Raw genomic sequence first — 20486 nt, forward strand, 5'->3', positions numbered from 1 at the left:
AGGGGTGCCTGGGTGGCTCAGTCGGTTAAGCATCCGCTTTCGGCTCAGGTCATGATCTCACGGTTCGTGGGTTCGAGCCCCACATCAGGCTCTGTGCTGACAGCTCAGAGCCTGGAGCCTGTTTCGGATTCTGTGTCTCCCTCTCTCTCTGCCCCTCCCCTGCTCACGCTGTTTCTCAAAAACGATTAAAAAAAAAAAAAGAATTTTGAGAGAGAGAACACTCGTAACTTTTGTTACAGACACACTGCACGACGAAGCGGGCGCGGCAGGCATGAGGTCTCGTTCCTGTGTAATCGCGACTGCTCTTTCTTTGCTGTCGATCGCCTCTCGCTGAGCCTAACTCATGGCTCAAGCTCTATCACAGGTATGTGTGTACAAGAGAGAACAGTCAACGCACACGGTCCGGCACAGACCGCGGTCTCGGGCACCCACAGGGGCAAATGCTGTGCTGAGGGGGGCCACTGTCCCATCCCAAGTCAAACCCAAAGACAGAGGCACCAGCAGACTCCTAGGCTGACCGTCCTTCCGGCTTAAATGTGGGTGTTTATCCTTCAGTTCGGATAAGAACAGCACCGTCTAACAGAAACGTAAGGCAAGCCACGTACCTGTTTCTAAAGTTTCTAGTAACCACAGTTAAAAGAAAAATAGATAACATTATCGCTTTATCTAATCCATCATATCCAAAATATTTCAACACGTGAATAATTTTTTCAACAATGATGTATTTTATGGTTTGTCTTCAAAGCTCAAGTGTGTTTTCGATTCTCAATTTGGACATTAAGTTTTCATGAGAAAGGCCTGACCTGTATTTAAAATCCAGAACCAAAAAAAATAAATAAATGAAAAATAAATAAAATCCAGAACTGAAAAACCAGATTCACATACCAAAGTTCCTAACGTACTGAAGGATTTTTCTAAAAAGTAAATCAAGTTAACAGCCTTTAAGTTAGATAAAACTAAGAATCCAACCTCCAGCCGGGCTTGCTGCATGTCACGTGCTCCAGGCCATCTGTGGCCAGCGACTGCATATCGGACGGCAGGGGTACAGGACAAGTGATTGATCCGAGTGGGCTCCTCAGACCCACAGCATCACCATCAGCTGGGAACTTGCTGGAAGTGCAAATCCCAAGGCCCACTCAGACCCCTAGAACCAGAAACTGCAGGGGTGGGGCCCGGCACTGTTCGAACAAGCCCTCTAGGCGACTCTGAGCACGCCCAAGTGAGAACCACTGGTCCGGAACAAATGCCACCAAGACAACTCGCAGAAGTTTTGATCACCTATTTGCGGAATGGAAACCGAACAGGAGCCCTTCCCCCCATCGTGTGTTGAAGCTGTAATTGCTTGGATTTTGTTAATCCAGGAAAAAGGGGTGCGCAGGTGGACGACCAGTGGGTTAAGATCGGGACCCGGCTACAAGGACATTTTGCTTCACTGGTTCCCAGCGCCCACGGTCACCGGGCACAGGGCTCTCTCCTGGAATGAGGCCATCAGTAGGAGCCCAGCATTTATAGGCCGTATGGCCACAAGGCTGCTCTCTCAGAGTGGGGGCCGCCTTTGAACACGGGCCCTTAGCCAAGTAGGCCCGAGGCCTCCCCCTTCTTCTGGGCTCCAGGGGCGGTCACCATGGAAGCCACTGATAAAGACAGAGTGCCATCAGCTGTGCGGGTATGTAAGGGACAGAGGCCTCCACAGTGCCAGGTTCTTGCGGGACTCAGGCCGGGTAATACTCAGACCCTTTGCTCTCCACGTCACTTCATTTGGGGGCAGGATGGAGGAAGCAGGGGCTGGCGCGGTTTAGCCAAGCTCAGAATATCGATACCCTTCTGTTTGTTTTGCCAAAATTTGCACATTCTACTGGAAAAGTTTTAATGACATTCCAGACTGTTTGCCATGAGAAGCGTAAAGGCACTACAGCACAAACACGGTCTGTGAAGTTAAAATACGCAACACAAGCTAATGTCTCCGTGTGGACGGAGTCACATCATCTCTTCAGTTTCCATCTGAAAGAGAACAAAACAACAGCTTATTTTTTTAGGTCCATCTTGACTAACCCGGAGCAGTTGATCATACGAGAGATGTGTATTTCAGAAACGGCTACAAAACGCCAACCGTGTGATCCGCTCTGTGCTGGAATAAATTGCACTGATAATCCGGAGCTCAAGAAAGCTCCAATCCAGACCCTCGATCACCCTGCCTAGTCTAAGCCGTGTGCCAGGAGTACGTAACTCGGAGGACAGAATTTGAACCGCTCAGTTAGTACCTGTACTGCACCGACTTTTCTGTGCTCACCCGACAAGAACCGCCACGCCCAGGACAAGGCAAGTGTATCTGTGCACGCCGTTCGGACCAGTACCTGGGTCGCTGAGCTAGCCAACTGGAAGACGACGTATTCAGGGCTCCCGACGGCTTGGCTGGCTCGGAATCAGAGGCTCTGGCAGCTGCACACCTACACAGAAAGGTTGGACCAGCAGTCACGACCCCTCCGTCGGCTTACCCGGAGAGCCACGTGCTCGGTTAGGGAGCCAGGGCACTCACCCGTCGACCCGGCTCGGGCACAGACCACGCGGGAAATAAGCAGAAACTAAAAGACGGTTACCCTTCCGCTTTCCTTCCACAGCAGGTTTAGGCAGATGTTTCTACTGACTTGAGGAAGGTGCTCTCGGTTACACTACCAGCGAGTGGGTCGAATCGTGTCCTCACAGAAAGATAGGCCGACGCGTCTTAAACGGGACCTCAGAACGTGATGTTTGGAAGTAAGGCCATCGGAGATGTAATCAGCGGAGATGCGCTCAGAGTGGAAAAGGGTGGGGTCCTAATCCAATATGACTGTGTCCTCATCAAAAGAAGACCCCCCCGGGGCGCCTGGGTGGCTCAGTCGGTTGAGCGGCCGACTTTGGCTCAGGTCATGATATCACGGTCTGTGAGTTTGAGCCCCGCGTCGGGCTCTGTGCTGACAGCTCGGATCCTGGAGCCTGCTTCAGATTCTGTGTCTCCCTCTCTCTCTGCCCCTCCCCCGCTCACGCTCTGTCTCTCTGTCAAAAATAAACAAATATTAAAAAAAATTTTTAGAAAAAAAAAAAAGACAATGCCTGGACAGCGACACATAAGGAAAACCCGTGTGACAGACAGAGACGTTGGGGAGAGGCAGCCTGCAAACCACCCAGAGTGGGGGGAGCGGCCCGGAGTGGCATCTCCCCAGAACCTCGGGGAGGAACCCGCCACACCCCCATCTTGGACTCCAGCCTCCAGAGCAGGGAGACGATGAACTTCTGTGGCATAAGCAGCCCAGGCCGTGGTACTTTGCTCTGGCGGCCACAAGAAAACAACACAACTAGAATCCAGCTTTAATTTAGATTATATTTATCCAAGTCTCTACAACAAATATTTCACGTCAACAACTTAGTTCAGTGCAACGTTCAAAGGTACCCTATCCCCACCGTGAGGGTTCCGGGTCCGTGTACGCGGGCCAGCACGTCCCAGCTCAGCCGCTCTGCTCACCCGGCTACACTGACGGCAAGGTTCCCGCGTGGGCAGCTGTGATCCAGAGGGTGTCTACGCTGAATACGGAAACTGCCGTGGCACTGGTCACAAATCACCTGCAGCATCTCCTTCTTGCAACCCTCTTTTGAGCGCCGGTATATAAAAATCTGAGAAAGCAAGGGTTGCTTTAACGTTTCTTTTTATTGTTTTAAGTAATCTTTCCACCCAACATGGGCTTGAACTCATAACCCTGCTGTCAAGAGTCACATGTCCCACCGACGGAACCAACTGGGCATTTCAATTGCTTCCATAAGCAGTTATTTAACAAACACCCAATAAGACTGCCAGCATTTAAACTAGAATCAGTTCTCAGCTACAAGAAATAAAAATGCCAAGACTTTACACAAACATCTTACTGTCGGGCAAACGCAGATACTAACTAAAAGGTTTTGGCAAGTAATAGAAAGCAGCGCATTAAGTTGGTCTTCACATGAGGCACCTGGACGTGTCCTCAGCAAAAACCCTTCAGACCTAGGAGAGTTCGGAGTGGGGACTGGGGATGGAGGGAAGGAGGCCAAGCCCGTGGCATGGCGCACAGTCCCACCGAGGGGAGCTGACTCGGGAGGCTCTGGGGACATTCCAGGGAGCTGAAGATCTATAGCCCCTATTCCCATCAGTTACTGATGGGTTTTTTTGTTTTCTTTTAACGGGAGGGAGTGGTATAAACTCCCAGGCACTGCTGACGCTGTGAGCTAAGGACGGCAGCCAAGAGATGCTCACTTAGTGGCCCAAGGGCAGCCTTCCGGCAAGGACGGGCAGCTGTGGACTGCCTCAAGTTACCTGAGCATGCGCAGCCAGTGCAGGGAGCAGAGGGCCTGCTTCAGGGGAGCAAAGGAGGGCATGCCCGCCCTGGGGTGGGCTTGGGTCATGAATCTGCGGTGAGCCAAGAAAGAGGAGGGCCTTGTCAGTGCAGGGGGAAAGCAGAGCGAGGGGAGCTGTGGTCTTGTATAGACGCAGGGAGGTTCTAGTAGAGCTCCCAGAGGGCCTGAAAGGAAAAGCACACCACTATATGGCCAGAGCAGCGTGAACAAAACGGGGTTGTGGGGAGACTGGGGTCGGCTGGTCAAGAAAGGGTTCTGTGTGCTGGGCTACTCTCTCGCGTTGGAGGCTGAAAGCAGCAAGGGGTTAATAGGCTTTCTGCTTACTTCCTGCAATCACTGCGTACGGAGCATAAGCAGGGCGTCTCAGAAACACAACCCGAGTAACCTGGGAGGGCCTTCGGGAAGGGCGAGCTGCGGAGCTGGCCCAGACCGGCCCCCGGAAGGCCCGAGAGGCTCTGAGAAAGTGCGGTCCAAGAGGAAAGGGCACGTAGACACGTGTCTTCTACTGAAGGCAAGGTCAGTTTGAGTCTCCTTGAAACGACAGGAAACAGATTTTTTGGAAAGGGATAAATCCACAAGATTGAGAGAAAATAGAGTTACGAGACTTTAGAGAAAAAAGCACCCGACAACAATGAACTTGGCAAAGTGAGAAAGCCAAATTGTGAGCTGGTGGGGAAAGTCAAGAAGCACCCCTCTTCATGAAACAAAACCCTCAAAGGCTCAGACGTCAGCAGTGCCGGCAGGTGAGGGTGACGCGGGACCACAATGGGAGAAGGCGAGAATCAGACCTCCACCCAACGCTGGCACAAGACGGATGCTCCGCAGAGGGTCTCACAGAGGCTCTGGCCTGGGGAGCGACGGGCAGGAGGACCCCCACAAACATGGGAGGGGCACGCAGAAGGCAGCAAGGAGCTTGTGCTCCATGAAGGGGAGAGGCGAGTGCTCTGTCCACCTGGCTCCATGATTCCGGAAGCCAGAGTGTGCTCTCCCCAGGCAGGGAACAGAACAGAACCCCACCTTCTCCAGGGAACCTGATCAGCCTAAGAGAAAGACCCCGAAGTCCTAGGGCCCCAGGGTTTCCCGAGAAAGTGGGCCGGGCAGATGCCCCAGAGCCAAGGCCAGAGTTCACACTGCACCAACTGCGAGTGAGCAGCCAGCAGATCGGGCACGGAGGAGGACATCTACTGTGACGCACAGGAAATACCCTGGACGCAGATTTCACAGGGAAAGAAAACCTCAGGGGGCAAAAAAGGAGACCGATCCAGAAAGTGCAGCGCCTAAGGAACAGAAGGCTAGAGAATATCAAAGAATCCAAACTCCAGTCGGAAGCGCTGGCATTTCCGGTTTGGAAGGGCCCACTGCCTGCCTAGTGTGACAGATGAAGAGGGATCTACACCAGGAACACTCGACGCGAAGCTTCCAAACTCTGGGATGAGGGGGACATCCTCCAACTGCCAGAAGCAAAACCGGCCCCACAAAGGACCGCAGTAGAACAACTACACAGAACTGTCTACAGCAACAGCGTAAGTGAGGAAATGAACAGGGTAAGTACCCAAATGAAGAATTCGGAGCCTGGCTGCTACCTCATGCAGCTAAGCCAGAGGAAACCAAGAATGAAGATCCGTCGAGGTACACGGCCTCCATTTATCTATCTTCCACAGTCCTTCCCGGGGAGCAGCGGGGGCATGCGCCTCCCCACACATCAGGGAAAAACTAAGAAAAAAAACACGAGACACAGAAAGTAGGGAAACTTGGATCTAGCCTTGAGAGAAATACAGACAGAATCGCTCAGCTGTGTCCTCAGAGAGCCGAGCCCCGGAAGGCCTGTGCAGGGACCCCACTCGTCTCCGGGGCGGGGTGGGGGCGGGCAGCCAGACAGGTGGCAGCGTAGCAACGGGGCCGGTAGCCCATGCTCAGCCTACACCGTGCCGAACCAGCTAACGATACCCACGACTACGAGGGAATAAGACAAACCCAAGACACAACAGCGCACACACCTGGAGGAAAGGACGGACCCCAAGCGACCAAGACCGGTGAGGAGAATGGGGCCTGCTATTTTCGCTCGCATGATTTACTCCAAGTGAACAAACGTACAACTCTCACGAAGAACGCTGCAAGGTCAAATTGTATATATCCTTTTACGTTTCACTAGGAGCAGCTAATAAAAGCTCACCTTAACCAAACGGTTCTAGAAACCACATTAGCTCTTCACTTTGGGAGAAAAAGTATGAAATTCCTATAGAAGCAGCAGATCCTAGCAGAGACTCTCATATTTAGAAAATACGTCCCCGTATCTGTAAAAGCCCATGCCGTCCACTACTCGGGGAAGCACTGACGTCACTAAGGTTTCATCTGTAAGCAGACGATTAGGACTGCAGATCATAGTTAGATAATGGACCTTTCCCCCCTACGGAAAAAAATCCCCATTCACAGAGTGGACAGAATTTGTCCTCACCTTCTCTTTCTTCCGAGGATGGCAGCTACACTCTCAATCAATGTGCTCACCAACCACCACATCTGGGATCTCTCCCTTTTTTACCGGTACTGGTTTGTTACAAAGTGGGCACGCCGGGACCCAAACGTCCCAAAAATAATGATATAAAATCACATTCCCGATTCAGACAAAACTCACAAAAGGAAAAGGTATAGTGCATCGAAAATCAAATAGAGGACAAGCACGGATGTTCCGACTGTTCATTAGAAGACGGCGTGGTTACCCCTGAGGATGAATAGTAAGGCTTCCGTACAGATTCAGGACAGGAAGCGGAATCCAGTAGAATTTAAACCTAACAGACTGTTAACCAGCTGTGGACACGGCCCTGAGACGGTGAAAGGCAGCCAAAGAAAAGCTGGTGAAACGGATCTGGTCTCAGGGCAGCAGGGCCGTTCATCCAGCACCGCCCTGGCAGGTGGGGAGCCAGCCCGGACACCTCCGGAACAGAGAGAATGGGAGAGAACACTACCGCGAACACCCTCCGGCTCCCTTCAACTGCCAGCAGCCTGCCTGATCCTTTTGTGGCTTTCACCCGCAGGGAGACGCACGCGGCTGACTGGAGAGCACACAGCTAGGCTGAGCTCTCAGGTTCATTAACAGCCACCCAAGCAGACGGCGGGGGAGGGGCTCTATAGGGAAGAACCAAGCGCCCAGCAGATGCGCGCCCAGCAGTTAAAAACCTCAGAGCCAGGGCAGGAGCTAAGGAAACTAAGCTCAGCAAGAAAACGGACGGACGTGACAACTGACATCCAAACGTGTCATCACAGAGGGAGGAGGCCTGCCGTCTGGGTCAAGCCGCAGGGTCGCCAGCAACACTCTCTCAGTTGACAACTCTGTGCCAAATAAGGCATTACTACTGATGTCTAGCCAGACTCTCCCTATCTAGGGACGTGGGGAGGTCAAGCTAACAAATCAACTGGATAGTTTGGCCTAGTCATCGGGGCCTGGTAAATAGGAGTCACCCTCCCCCGCCCCCCCAATGACCTAGAAAACGCTGGAAGGTCAGACCCCAGCCAACACTAATGAAAGCATGTAATAATGCTAATAAGTCATTCACCTTTCTAACTGCCACCTCAAGGAAGCAACACTTGGGCTACAGAGTTCACTAAAATAACCTCTGAATCGGGCACCTGAGCGGCTCAAGCGGGGGCACCTGATGGGTTCGAGCTCCGCACCGGGCTCTGCACTAACAACGTAGAGCATGCTTGGGATTCTCTCTTTCTCTCTCTCTCTCTCTGCCCTTCCCCTGCTCATGCTCTCTCAAAATAAATAAACTTAAAAAAAAAACACAAAACCTCAGAACCACCAGAAACAAAACGAATACAGGTCAAGAGCCACCTGCAAAGCCAATAACAAGGTGTCACTCCTTCGGACTCATGCACGTGGGTCTTCTTAGAGTCCCCGTCTTCCTGTTTCTACAATGTACTATTTGCCACTGAACAGCGGCTGTGAAGTCACCCAAATAAACTAGCGTTTTTAATGGCTTCCAGATTAGGTTCTTTGTCAAATAGTAACCATTTCTGGCACTTCACAAAGACACCACTAAGTTCTTCGTTAGCATGATGAATCAAAGGAACTGAATATTTTCACACGCGAAATAAACTTTCAAGGTTTGGATACAACAATTTGACTTCAAGAGCCCCTGAAAATAAAATCTCTTGCTTTAGAGCTGTGCCATCCAGACATTCTTGTGATGGTGGAAACATGCCGTATCCGCACCACCCATGGCCACACGTGGTGGCCGAGCACCTGGAATATGGCTAGTCTGATGGCGAAACCAGATTTTAAGTCTTACTTCATCCGAATGAGATTATTAGTTCTACGTGGCAAACGTCTACTATTCGGACACCATAGCTTTAGACAACAAAAGCTAGAATCTTTGAAATAAAATACGATCAATTACCTTCTCGAATGTATATGGACATTTATGTGCAGCACAAGTAAAATGGCCTTTATGGAAATCTTGTTTACATGCATCGCATTGTAACGGAAGAAAATCTAAAAACAAACAAAAACAAACACCAAAAAAACAATGAAGTGTTCTAAAAATTAGGATGAAAAAGTTATAGATCACGTTAAACAGGTATTTACGTACGGTCAGTTCTTTATACCTATCGAATACATCTTTGAAGTACCACAGGTGAGAAAAAAATTGGGGACCATGACTTTCACAATGACAGCGGTTCTGAAGAACCTAACCTGTGAAGCTGTCTTTTCAAAAGAACCCCATCCCATGTAGTCCCACAAATATTTAAGCAGCACACCTGTATCCACCTGGCCTTGGCCCTGGTTCCTGGCCTTCAGAAGAGGCTACGTAGCGATGGTGACCAGAACCTGGACCTCAGGCCGACCTCTCAACACTGAAGAGCTAATTAGAAAAACGGCCAGGGGCGCCTGGGTGGCTCAGTAGGTTGAGTGTGGCCAGATTTTCAGTCACCAGCGTTCCTAACTTCCAGCTGATGAAAACGAACAGACTTGCTCTGTAGGAAGCCTTCGGTGTGCAACTAACCCCCCGGCCCCTGCAGGGGACTAAAGCGTCACAAATTCTTGCGGAGACACGAGGCGTTTCGGTACAAGCACTGGCTCATTCAGAATCACCCCTGTCGTGAGAGCGATGGCTTCTTGGTCCTTCAAATCCCTACTCGAGAAAGCTCCCCCCGAATTCAGGTGTGCATTAACCCACTTGGACTCGCAGCGACAGGCGTTTCCCATATTCAATTCCCACAACTGCCCGCAACGAGTTGGGGCACAGTTTCACCCGCTGAGTATACTTGTTGACGTAGCCAAGTGTCGCCGGGTGCTAAGCCCCATTAGCTCGCGCCGCTACCCGGGAGAGACTCAGCTCTGCCCCTGCTGAGCCCCTCAACTCCCTCCCGCGGAGAGCTGACTCAGGACTGGCTCCCCGACGACAGCAACCCGGGGGTGATGAGGGAGGACAAGCCGTTCACCCCCGGTGGAAAACGGGCCGACAAGCGAAGCTACCGCCCCGGAGGGGAAACTTCGGTCCGCACCGCGCCTCCGGAGGCCCCTTGCACGGCCCGGCCGCCGCAGAAGCCGGGTCCCCAGGGGCTTTTCCGCACCTCCCCGTCGGCCCCCTCCCTGCCGGGGCGGGGCCGCCGCGCGGTGCCTGGCCCGCGCGGGCCCGTCCCCTTTCCCACGCCCCCGGGGCGGGAACGCTGCAGCCCCTGCCCCGGCGCGGGCCCACTCCCGGCAGCACGGCGGCCCGGGAAGCCCTTCCCCGGGGGATGCCCCCGGCCCGGCGCCGCACCTGGCTCTCGATCGGGACCCGGGCGGCCGCGGAGGCGACCGGAAAGCGGCGCAGACGGGAAGCCGGCTCCCCCCTTCCGACAGTCAGCCGCGGGGGACGAGACCAAAGGGGAGGCTGAGGAAAAGGGGCTCCGGGGCGCGGCAGGGAGCCGACCGGCCCGCGGGAGAGCGAGGCGTCTCACGGCGCCAGCGCCCCCGGCCCCGCCATTCATCCGCCGCCGCGGCTCCGGGGAGCGCCCGGCGCGCCCCGATGACGTCAGCGGCCGGCCCCTCCCGCCCCCGCCGCCCGGGCCCCGTCGGCCCGCCCACTCCTCGCTCCTCCTCCCCCTTCTGGAACAGTCCGGCCGCTTCCCCCGCCCGCTCGGTCGCCGAGAGCCGGCTGCGCGCAGGCGCACTGGGCCGGCCGCGGGGCGCGGCGCGGGAAAGCTGTGTCGGGGCGGCCGAGGCCGCGGCGCCGGGGCTGAGTGGAGGCCGGCGTCGCGCGGGGCCGCGCACGGAGGGCCCGAGTCCGCGCCGCAGAGGGGCCGCCGCGAGGTACGGAGCCGGGGCGGGGGCTTCCCCAGCGGGAGAGAAGGGCCCGGCCCCGGGGAGACGACGCCCGGCGCGGCCTCGGCGGCGCCGCCGGTGCCGCCGCGTCCGCGCGCTTGTGGCCTGTCCTGCTCCCTCACCGCGTCCGCGCGCTAGTCTCCTTCCTTGTCCCCTCAACGTGTCGCCTTTTCCTCACCCCTTTCCTCTCACTGTATCACTTTGTTCCGCCGCCACGTCCCCTGACTTGTCCCCTTACCGGATCCCCTTTCCACGTCCCGGTACTTGTCCCCTTAGTGCCTCCCCGTGTCCCCGGCCGTGTCACCTCCCTGGGCCTCTCTCCGTGTCCTCTTACTTGTCCCGCCTCGCCATGGCCCCGCACTCCGTCGCCTCCCTTGCTCAGCCCCTCCCCCCCCGCCCCCCGCAAACGAGCCGCGGTTGGTTTTCTCTCTGGGAGCGCGTGGCTCTGTGGGGTCCCAGCAGACTGGCTCGGCGCGTGCTGTCGGGCCGCGGGGTTCACCGCCCCGGTGCCTGTGGTCACAGCCAGCCGTCGGTCCCTAACCTTGTTTTACGTGTGTTTCTGTTTGAAGACAACTTGCGTTGCCGTGTCGTTGGTTCGTTCGCGTTGAGGTCGCGGCCCGCCGCGCCGTGACTCGTGCCCGAACCCGGGCCCGTTCGCCGCTGATCTCCGTGCGGTGCGTCGCGGCCTCCTGTGCTTAGGAAACTGGACGGCGCGCGGGCTCCCGCCTGGGGCCGCTTTAGACGGCAAGATTACCGCCAGAGAGCACAAACGTGGGACGACCGTGACCCTGAATAGGCTGCGGAACGGACACCTAACCGTATCGGAGGCGAAACACGAAAGAAGGCGCGCGTCGTCCTGTGTGACCTTGGCGGGGAGTGCGTTCGTTCCCCGGGCCGCTCGAGTTGTTCGCCATCTGCACACGTTTGCGAGCAGCTGCCCCGGTCCCGCAAGTGTTGCTTTTGGAGTTGCAAACAAACGTCCCACGTAGGCAACTTCGCACGCGTGGGATCCACAAATGAGAGTCTGGGGGGGGGTGTGTATCTGTACGGGCACATGCCCATTTTTTTAGGCTTTTTCTGAGCCATTTGCGAGTATGCCGGGGGTGCCCCGTCCCCCCCCCCCCCCCCCGCAATTTGTGTGCGTGTGCCCGAAAGCAGACGTTCCTGCATCACCATCCGTAGGCGTCCACATGAGGAGATCAGTATCAAGACAGCATTAAGGTCCCATCCACGGCCTCCATTTGGATTTTGCCAACGGTGTCCGCCTCTCTTTTTCTTTCCTGCTCCAGGGTCCCGTCCACGATCACATGTGCGGCCTCCTCCCTGCTGGGACGGGCCCTCCGTCCTTTCTGTCCCTGACACTTTTTATTAAAGGCCACAGGTTTTTCTTACACGTGAGATGACTGCGACGACTCGGGGTCCACGGATGTTTCCTCCGGACCAGATTCAGGTCATGTTTTTTAGATTTTTTTTTTTTTAACGTTTATTTATTTTTGAGACAGAGAGAGAGTGTGAACGGGGGAGGGTCAGAGAGAGAGGGAGACACAGAATCTGAAACAGGCTCCAGGCTCTGAGCTGTCAGCACAGAGCCTGACGCGGGGCTCGAACTCACAGACTGTGAGATCATGACCTGAGCCGAAGTCGGACGCTTAACCGACTGAGCCACCCAGGCGCCCCTCAAGTCATGTTTTTTAGTAGCAATGCTGCAGGAATGGTGCCGTGCTGCGACCCACCCTATCGTGGGTGATACCTCGATTACCTAGTCATGTGGATGGCTGCTAGGTTTCTCCTTTTTGTCACTGGTAAATTGGTTAGTATTTCGTAGGGAGTTACTCTGAGATGCCACCATTATTCTTCATCAGCCTTTGCCCGACAACCTTTAGCCGCGTCAGTGACTTCTGCCTCGATCACTATGATCGTTGTCAGATAGCGCTTTTTCCTTTTTTTAAAGTAAGCTCTACGCTCTATGTGGGCCTTGAACTCACGACCCCGAGATCAGGAGTCACGTGCTCTACCGACTGAGCCAGCCAGGTGCCGTCCAGATAGTGCTTTTTAAAATTTCCATCATTCCTTTTACGTTTGTTATTTGGCATTCTATAAGGGAGATATTTCCCTTTCGTTTGTTTTTTTAATCCATTTATTTGTATCAGTGTATACTTGTGGATTTCTCTTTTATTCAGTGGGTCATGTTCTGTTGCTCTCGTTTTTTAAAGTTTACTTATTTTTGGGAGAGAGCGCGCATGGGAGGGGCGGAGAAAGGGAGAGAGACAATACCAACGTGATGTCAGCACAGATCCCGACCTGGGGCCCGAACTCACAAACCGTGAGATGACCTGAGCCCAAACCAAGAGTCACTTAACTGACTGAGCCACCCAGGTGCCCCTGTTGCTGTTATTTATTTTGATGGCCAGAGAGCCCCGTGCAGCTGGCTCTTGAGTCCTTTTGATGTGTCCCTTCCTTGCTCCCTTCCTTGACTTTTGGTACAAGATGCCCCAGGCTCATTTTTTACTCTTCCTGCTGCAGTGCTGGAATCAACCATTTCTCCAAGGAGCATTGTTCCTTTTTAGCGGAGGATGGTATTTAGAAATCAAGATTTGAGTGTGTGGTGTGCCTATTGCTACAAGGGTGTCGTTGCTTCTAGGCCTTCTCAGCAGACATGGGCCGGGAAATGTATGTATATTTGCTCACGTATAGGAAAACATCCGTATTCTTACCTTCAATTCCAATCCAACACCTCAGGATTTTTCGAATTTTCTCTTTTTGTGTTTGTAAATAACTCCTCCAGCAATAAAAAACCTGGGTTTCGTTATTCTATTTTCTTTTTTTTTTTTTACTTTTTTTAATGTTTATTTTTTCAGAGAGAGACAGAGTGGGAGTGGGGCAGGGGCAGAGAGAGAGAGGGAGACACAGAATCCCAAGCAGGCTCCAGGGTCTCAGCTGTCAACACAGAGCCCGACGCGGGGCTCGAACTCAAGAACCGTGAGATCATGACCTGAGCCAAAGCCAGATGCTCAACTGACTGAGCCACCCAGGTGCCCCACATTATTCTATTTTCTGGTTTTTTGGTCTATTTATTTGCTTGATGTAACAGACCACTCTGGCTGTCACCTCACCTACTTTGCGCAGACTCTTTCAGCACCTTAAGCAATTGTTGCCACGTCCTCCACGAACTCCTCTTGCTCCTCCCTTCTTCCAGTTGGTCAAAATCCAGTGCCAATCAAAACCTTCAGTTTTCTTCCACAGAGGACAATTTATTAAGGAAGCATAAATACAAGTACAAGCTTTTAAGATTGTTGTTATTCATGGGTCAAAAATCATACACACGTTATTAATCAGGAAAGTGGGTTAGATGTTGCCCTTTCCCGTAAATTTTATCTCACATGTTGAAATGAAAAGTCTTTTTTTTTTTTTTAAGTTTATTTTGAGAGAGAGAGAGTGCATGCGAGAAAGGAGGAGGGGCAGAGAGAGAATCCCAAGCGGGCTCTAGCGCTGTGAGTGCAGAGCCCAATGTGGAGCACGAACTCACAAACCCTAGGATCGTGACCTGAGCCAAAATTTGAGTCAGATGCTTAACTGACTGAGCCACTCGGGTGCCCCAAAATGTCTTTAGATCCGTGTATTCCAAGAGTATCTGAGTCTTGCTAGAACCAATTGTAACACACTAAAACGTAAAGTTTTATGTTATATTTATGTTGACTACTGAGTTTTAGAGCAGAAATCAAATTCTCGCGTGGAATCAAACATGCCATGCTACAGATTCATAATTTTGCACTTGGTAGGATATTTCTTATTGCTGCTCTTGCAAATTACTGCAAGTTAAGTGGCCTAAAACAACACAAATTTTATGGTTCTGGAGGTCAGAAGTCAAAAATGCGTCTCACAGGCCTAAAATTAAGGTGTCAGAAGGGCACTGTTCCTCCTGGGGGCCGTAGGACAGACCTTCCAGGCCTTTTCCAGCTTCTGAAGGTTGCACACATTCTTTGGCCAATCACATCACCTCAGCCTCTACCTCCATTGCCACATCTCCTCGTCTGACTCTCATTCTCCCTCTTTCATGTAAAAGGATTGCATTGAACCTGCCCGTGCCATTCAGGATCCTTAGCATGAGCACATCCACAAAGTCCCTTTTGTCATGTGAAATAACAGATTCGTGGTTCCAGGGAATGGGACATGGACATGGGAGTGGAAGGAACATTATTCTGCTACCACAGGTAGTGACCACACTGCCATTAGGAAAAACAAGATTCTTGACAAATCACGGGAATCTTCTCCCGAAGCCAAGAGCACACTGTGTACGTTGTATGCTAGCTAACTTGACAAAAATTATAGTTAAAAAAAAAAAGGAAAGACAAGATTCTTCAAAATAAAAGTAAGATGTTAAAATTTCTCAGTGTTATACTTTTATCTCCTTTTTTGAAATGTAAAACATTTAATGAAAAATATTGAAAAATTATGAATAAATGTTTTCGAAACAACTAGATTCATAAATGAGTTTTTTACCAAAGAAGAGAAATGTAACTGGTTGGACACCACTGTCTCCCATTCCCAGATACAGATACACACAAGCACACGTGTGTGCACATACACGTATGGGCATTTGCGTGCTCTCAGAAGGAGTTCACCCACAGCATGAGCTGGCACGTGGGGAGTGTCAGGGAAAGATGTGAAGGCAGACAACCCAGGAGCGCACTAGATGTACCTCTGCTGTTCTTTTTGGTCCTGACCTGGCTCAGACCACACCAAATTGCTGTGGGAACAAAAGATTATCAGGTCAGGTTTTTTTAACGTGCAGCTTTGCCATTGACTGACGTCCACATGGATACAAAGAGTTGCCACCAAGCAGAAGTCAAGTGACCTCCTACCTCTAAGCTTCTTACCACATCAAGATTGAGGGCTTCCTAAGATGTCCTCTGAGAACTGCCTTGAGGTCACCAGGAAAAGAATGACCTTGTAATACTCGTGATGCTCCACAGGGAAGGGGAAGCAGACCTCGGAGCCTTGGTTAGGAAACCTCAAGAAGTCTGCTTCAAAGGAAGAGGCTACAGTGCACGTCCAGCTACGCGTTTCTCTATCAAGAGATGCCCAACAGCTCACTCTTCTGATCTCGACTTTAAATATAGGGAAACTGAGGCACAGAAGTGTTCGAAACACGATCTCCTGCGGCCACGTTTGAAATTGAATTCTTCCTCTGCCCCCTATATATGTTAGCCAGAGATGAGGGTAGAGAGGCAGGCAGGGACCAGACCGTTCAGACTTTATCTTGAATGCAAAGAGGTATCGTAGAAAACTTTTAAAGATTGGCCTTGAGGAGTAGACAGGGAACAAGATTTATGTGTACTTCACACAGCCGTACGAAGAATATCCAGCGTTGTCTGTGTTGTAAAATGGAACTCTGCTTTGGAGCCCTGGACTGCTGTGTGCAGGCGGCTGTTCTCACTAGTTAGTATAGCCCGGCCCGCAGTGTTCTTGTTTGTCATCTGTCTGGGTCCAGTTTATCTCGACCTCATTCACCGTTGGGCTCCAATCTTGGTCATTCTGAGGCGTCTTTCTTCCAACTCCTCCCACCTTTCTCCTTCAGTAGCATCTGGGTTTGGGGAAGCTGGATAGAAAACCTCATGGCAGCAGTCTCTGGTGTACATGCAAGCCAGGTCCTCCCTGGCCCCTGCTTGTGGCAGACCGCCACCTCTGTTCATGTGCTAGTATTCGCTGCTGCTGGCCTCTGATTGGGAGCTCGTTACGGACAATGCCAGCCTGTCCAGACCCTAGGTTACATCTGTTTCAGTGACCCTCCCGGTGTCCCGTGCCAGTGCACAAGGGGCTTTGGGAGTCTCTTATAGCTCTAGAGGCACCACTTCAGGCCTTCTACCTGCCTGACCGCATCCCAGGTATCCGCTCCTGCACTCTCCCTACATTGGCACGGAGAAGTGTCTCTTCTAGAGAAGAGCTAGAAAGGAAGCAAGGCAGGGGCCCCTCTTCTTTCAAAGGATCCCTCTACTCATCTGAATTGTTTGCCATCTCAACAGAGGGTTGTAGGATGAGCATCGGGGCCATTCTCGGACACCTGGGCAGGTGTCTTCCCTTTCAAAGTTCTTCAAACTTCTCCCCAGCCCTGGAAGTATTTTCTCCTGAAGCAGTTTCTCTCACGTGTTATCTCTGGGCTTCTTGCTCTAGGGTAAGTCTCTGAAACTTTGGTTCATGGCTCCTTTTTTTCTCTCTTGAAAGCTGGGCTTTTAAGACTGGCTTGCTATGAGTTCTTAAAAAGTTTAGGTTTAAGACTCCAAACTGAGTAGCAGCTTCTTTAGGCAGACCCTTCTTTGCAGCCGAGTGTCCTCTCATGGCCTGGTCTTGGTGATGGAAAACTTTTCAATAATGGGGAAGAGAAAACACATTGACATCATACCCGCACAACACATTGTACTCTAAAACTTTTGTTCAGCTGCAGTACGTGCAGGACAGATTGAGGGGAGGCAGGAACAGAAGTAGGAGAGCAAATGAGCTGTGACTGCAGTCTAGATAAGAGATGACAGTGACTATGGAAATGCAGAAACCTTACCTTCACAGCTTTCCTTGTACACAGGGCATGACCATGTGATCCAGTCTTCCAGGAGGAGAGGGCTTCTGGGGAAAGGATTTTCTCCCTAATAAAAAAGGGGTATGCATTGGGACAAAGCCCACTTCCAGAAGGTATTTTGAGGATGCTTGGAAATAGTCACCTTTTGGCTAACATGAAGGGCCAAGGTTAAGGACCATGTCTTTCTGCTGAGCTGGCTGAGCAGAAAGTGGAAGCGGCTGGGTTGTGATGGTGGTGGTGAACTGCTGGTGGCTTCCTTGCCCCTGGATTTCTTGTAATGTGAGATAACACATCCTTCTTGTTCGAGGCAATTTTTCATTGTTTTTCCTGCTATTGGTAACCACAAATATTGTTACCAATAAGTGGAAATAATTATTTCAGTTCAGGACATATCAGTTATGAGACGAAAGAGAAAAGTGGGTGAATAAGTGATCGGATACATGCATCTGGAACTCGGAGAAGAGGTCTGGCCTGGGAAGTAAAGTTTCAAGTCATCAGCATACAGTGTGTTGATGAGATTGTCTAGGGGCGGACAAGATGTGCAGAAGAGGATGCAGGCCTGTGCCTTGGGAAAGCCAGCACTGGGAAACCGGACTGAGAATGAGCAACCAGAGAACTCAGGAGGAAAATAAGGAGGGGGAGGCATTGACAGGCTAAGACAGATATTTCAAGAGGGAGAACTGGCTCACCAGCTCCTGCTTCTCAAAGAACAAGACAAAACCTGGGGGTGTCCATTAGGGTCAGTCATGGGGAGGTCACCATTGTCCTGGAATGGTCCCAGAGGCAGGGGAGGAAGTCAGACAAATGGCTGAAGAGGATAAGGTGAAGGCATGGAGTCTGGGTGAAAAGCAGAGAAGCTCTTCCCCCAAAAGAAAGACGGTGAAGTACACCCTCCTGGTCCACCGTGCTGGCCTAGCCTGGTTCAGCAGGTGACGTCCCACTGCCCCCTTCCCACCGGACACACTCTCTTCTGCCCAGACACACAGTCAATATTACCTTTACATTTGTGACTCATATCCTCAACAAATATTTATTGGGTGCCTGCTGTGTACACAGCACCCTGTTTGGCCTCAAGAAAATATGAGAAAAGATTAAATGGGGTCCCTGTCTTCTCCCAGGAGCTTATAGTTTTGATCTTGGAGAAAAAGAGCCCCACATCCCGAAACAACTGGATGTTAAGTGTAAACACTGTATTTACGAGGCTGCAGGGCAGAGGCTGTAATCATGATGAGAATTCAGAGAATAAAAACTTCCCAGATCAACGTCTGCCTGAAAAGGTTGGGCTGGAGTATCTAGGAAAGTTTCACGTGGGGGGCACTCCAGTAGGCCCTTAAAGACGGGGGATGTGAACAGGGGAGGGGACTGCTGAAGCCAAGCCATATGTCCACCAGGACTTTTGGTTGCAGGTGACAAGAATTCACCTCAAACTAGATTTTTCCCAGAAGGGGAATTTATTGGCTCCTAGACGTGAGATGTGCTGGATCCAGGAATTTAGAAAAGATCCTTCCCTCTGAATGCTGGCCTCCCCGTTCCGCTACAGAGCAGCCTCCTCTTGTGACAGAGACATAGCTGCCAGCAACCTGGGCTACGGTTGGCCTCCAGAGTGAGTGTCTCTTTCCTAGCCTGTATGTCATGATCCCACAGATGGATTCTAATGGGCTTTCTTGGTTCATGTGTAGGGTGACTCCGTGTGCACCTAACTGAAGACACTTTTGAAGGTAGGCATGGGGTGCTGCTATTAGTTTTGTTGGGACAACAGGCATGACCTAGGACCCTGATAGGAAAACTGGGGCACAAGATCACCATAAGCAAATGTCCACTCTGTGGCCTCTGGCTGATGGCCCTGCCAGACTCACATGAAATGGGGGAGAGACAGTACTCCAAGGTCATTGTGCCATTACCAGATGAAGAAGGGAGACGAATGCTGGAATCTAGAAGCAACAGGTGTCCAACATTCATCATGAGTTGGCAATTCAGGGAAAGGGAAAGAAACAGACCAAAAGAGTAAAGCACAAAGTTTGAAGTCAAGCCCACTAGATAAAGACAGAAGACTTAGAATTTGAGGAGGAGAAACCTGAACTTCATTTGACTGGTAAGAGAGACAGAACGCTGCCCAACGAGTCGGTACATACGACGGATGTTTGCAGAGACAAATCTGGGAGGGAGTTGCAGGATATATTGAGAAGGATTCAGAGAGGATGCTAGGGTTGGATTACTGGAGTCCTGACTCTTGAAGGTGCTGGTATGGCGGAGGTGGAAAGAAAGGGATATATTCAGGAAGCAGATTAAAAACCAAAAAGAACCAGGAGAACTTCTTGGCTAACTGGGCACGAAGGACAGAGAAGAAGCAGGCATGCTAGTTCAAGCATGGAAAAAGCAGAAGCCGCCAGAATGGGCAGGTTACCAAGATGGCAATTTGGAGTTGAGGCAAACCTGTTTGGGTCATGTTGAGTTTTGAGAAGTCATAGGAATGGAGAGAACACTGGATTAGAATTGGAATACTATTCAAAGTCAAGACAATGGATAAAGTCTCCCAAAAAGAGAGTAAGAAGTGGCCGGAATTGGGCCTAAGGAGGGCCTGCAGGTAGGTCACAGGAGGAGGAGGAAACAAAAAAGAGCCGATAGCAGGACTGGGAAAGAATGCTAAAGTACCATGGAGGAGAGGCCACAGGTGACAAGCAGCACCAGGTGCTCTGCTGAATTCCACAGGAGAACGAGAAGCCTGCATAAAGTTTACCTACGTGGATGTTTATGACTTTTGGGAAAGTTCCTTCCTTATCACAGTACAGCATTCAGGATACTCAGGGCTGTGCTGTGTGACAGACAATCCCAAAATCAATGCAGTTGAAAACAACAGAGGTTTATTTCCTGCCCACGTGTCCTGTCCCCGATGTGTACACAAGCTCTGCTCCACATTGTCCTCACCTCTAAGCCCTGAGGCAACAGAGCAATCGGTATCCGAAGTCTCGTTCGTTGCCTTGGCGGAAAGAAAAAAGGTGGCCACAGGGGCCTCACGCTGGTCTTAGATCCTCTCGCCTGGGAGTTTCAGAGCTCACTGGCTAAGCCGGTCCCACACCCAAGCAGGGGGGCCGGGAAGTACAGCCCCAGCAGGTGTCCAGAAAGGGGAGAAGCAAAACAGCTGTTGAAGAGGAACAAGGTCTGGGCATCAGGTGGTGGCAGAGGTCAGATGTTAGGCTGAAGGAGGGAGTACGTATCGCAATTTACTTGTTTAATGCTCAGTTGTGG

At 51.6% G+C, this 20486-nt stretch overlaps 2 protein-coding genes and 1 long non-coding RNA gene across 4 annotated transcripts in view; 1 reads left to right on the plus strand and 2 right to left on the minus strand.

Annotated features, from left to right (window-relative positions):
• Positions 1-702: 702 nt before the first annotated feature.
• On the minus strand, positions 703-2922 carry LOC122209702. Its single transcript, XR_006197718.1, has 3 exons — positions 2537-2922; positions 2355-2447; positions 703-2001 (listed from the first exon to the last, which is right to left on the minus strand). It is a non-coding gene; the product is annotated as an uncharacterized LOC122209702 (long non-coding RNA).
• Positions 2923-3152: 230 nt separating this feature from the next.
• On the minus strand, positions 3153-10357 carry ZFAND2A (zinc finger AN1-type containing 2A). Its single transcript, XM_042921789.1, is given in 4 exon segments — positions 3153-3648; positions 6818-6947; positions 8761-8854; positions 10125-10357. Coding segments are annotated over 4 exon segments (588 nt in total). The 5' UTR covers positions 10336-10357; the 3' UTR covers positions 3153-3495.
• A 191-nt stretch (positions 10358-10548) lies between these two features.
• The window catches only part of UNCX (UNC homeobox), a 67552-nt gene continuing 57614 nt past the window's right edge, over positions 10549-20486 (plus strand). For both annotated transcript variants that reach the window (XR_006197750.1, XR_006197751.1), the window contains exon 1: positions 10549-10657. The gene's annotated coding sequence lies outside the window, so the exon portion shown is untranslated. The remainder of the gene's footprint in view (positions 10658-20486) is intronic.

The sequence above is a fragment of the Panthera leo genome, chromosome E3 (genome assembly GCF_018350215.1).
Source record: "Panthera leo isolate Ple1 chromosome E3, P.leo_Ple1_pat1.1, whole genome shotgun sequence".
Lineage (NCBI taxonomy): Eukaryota > Metazoa > Chordata > Mammalia > Carnivora > Felidae > Panthera > Panthera leo.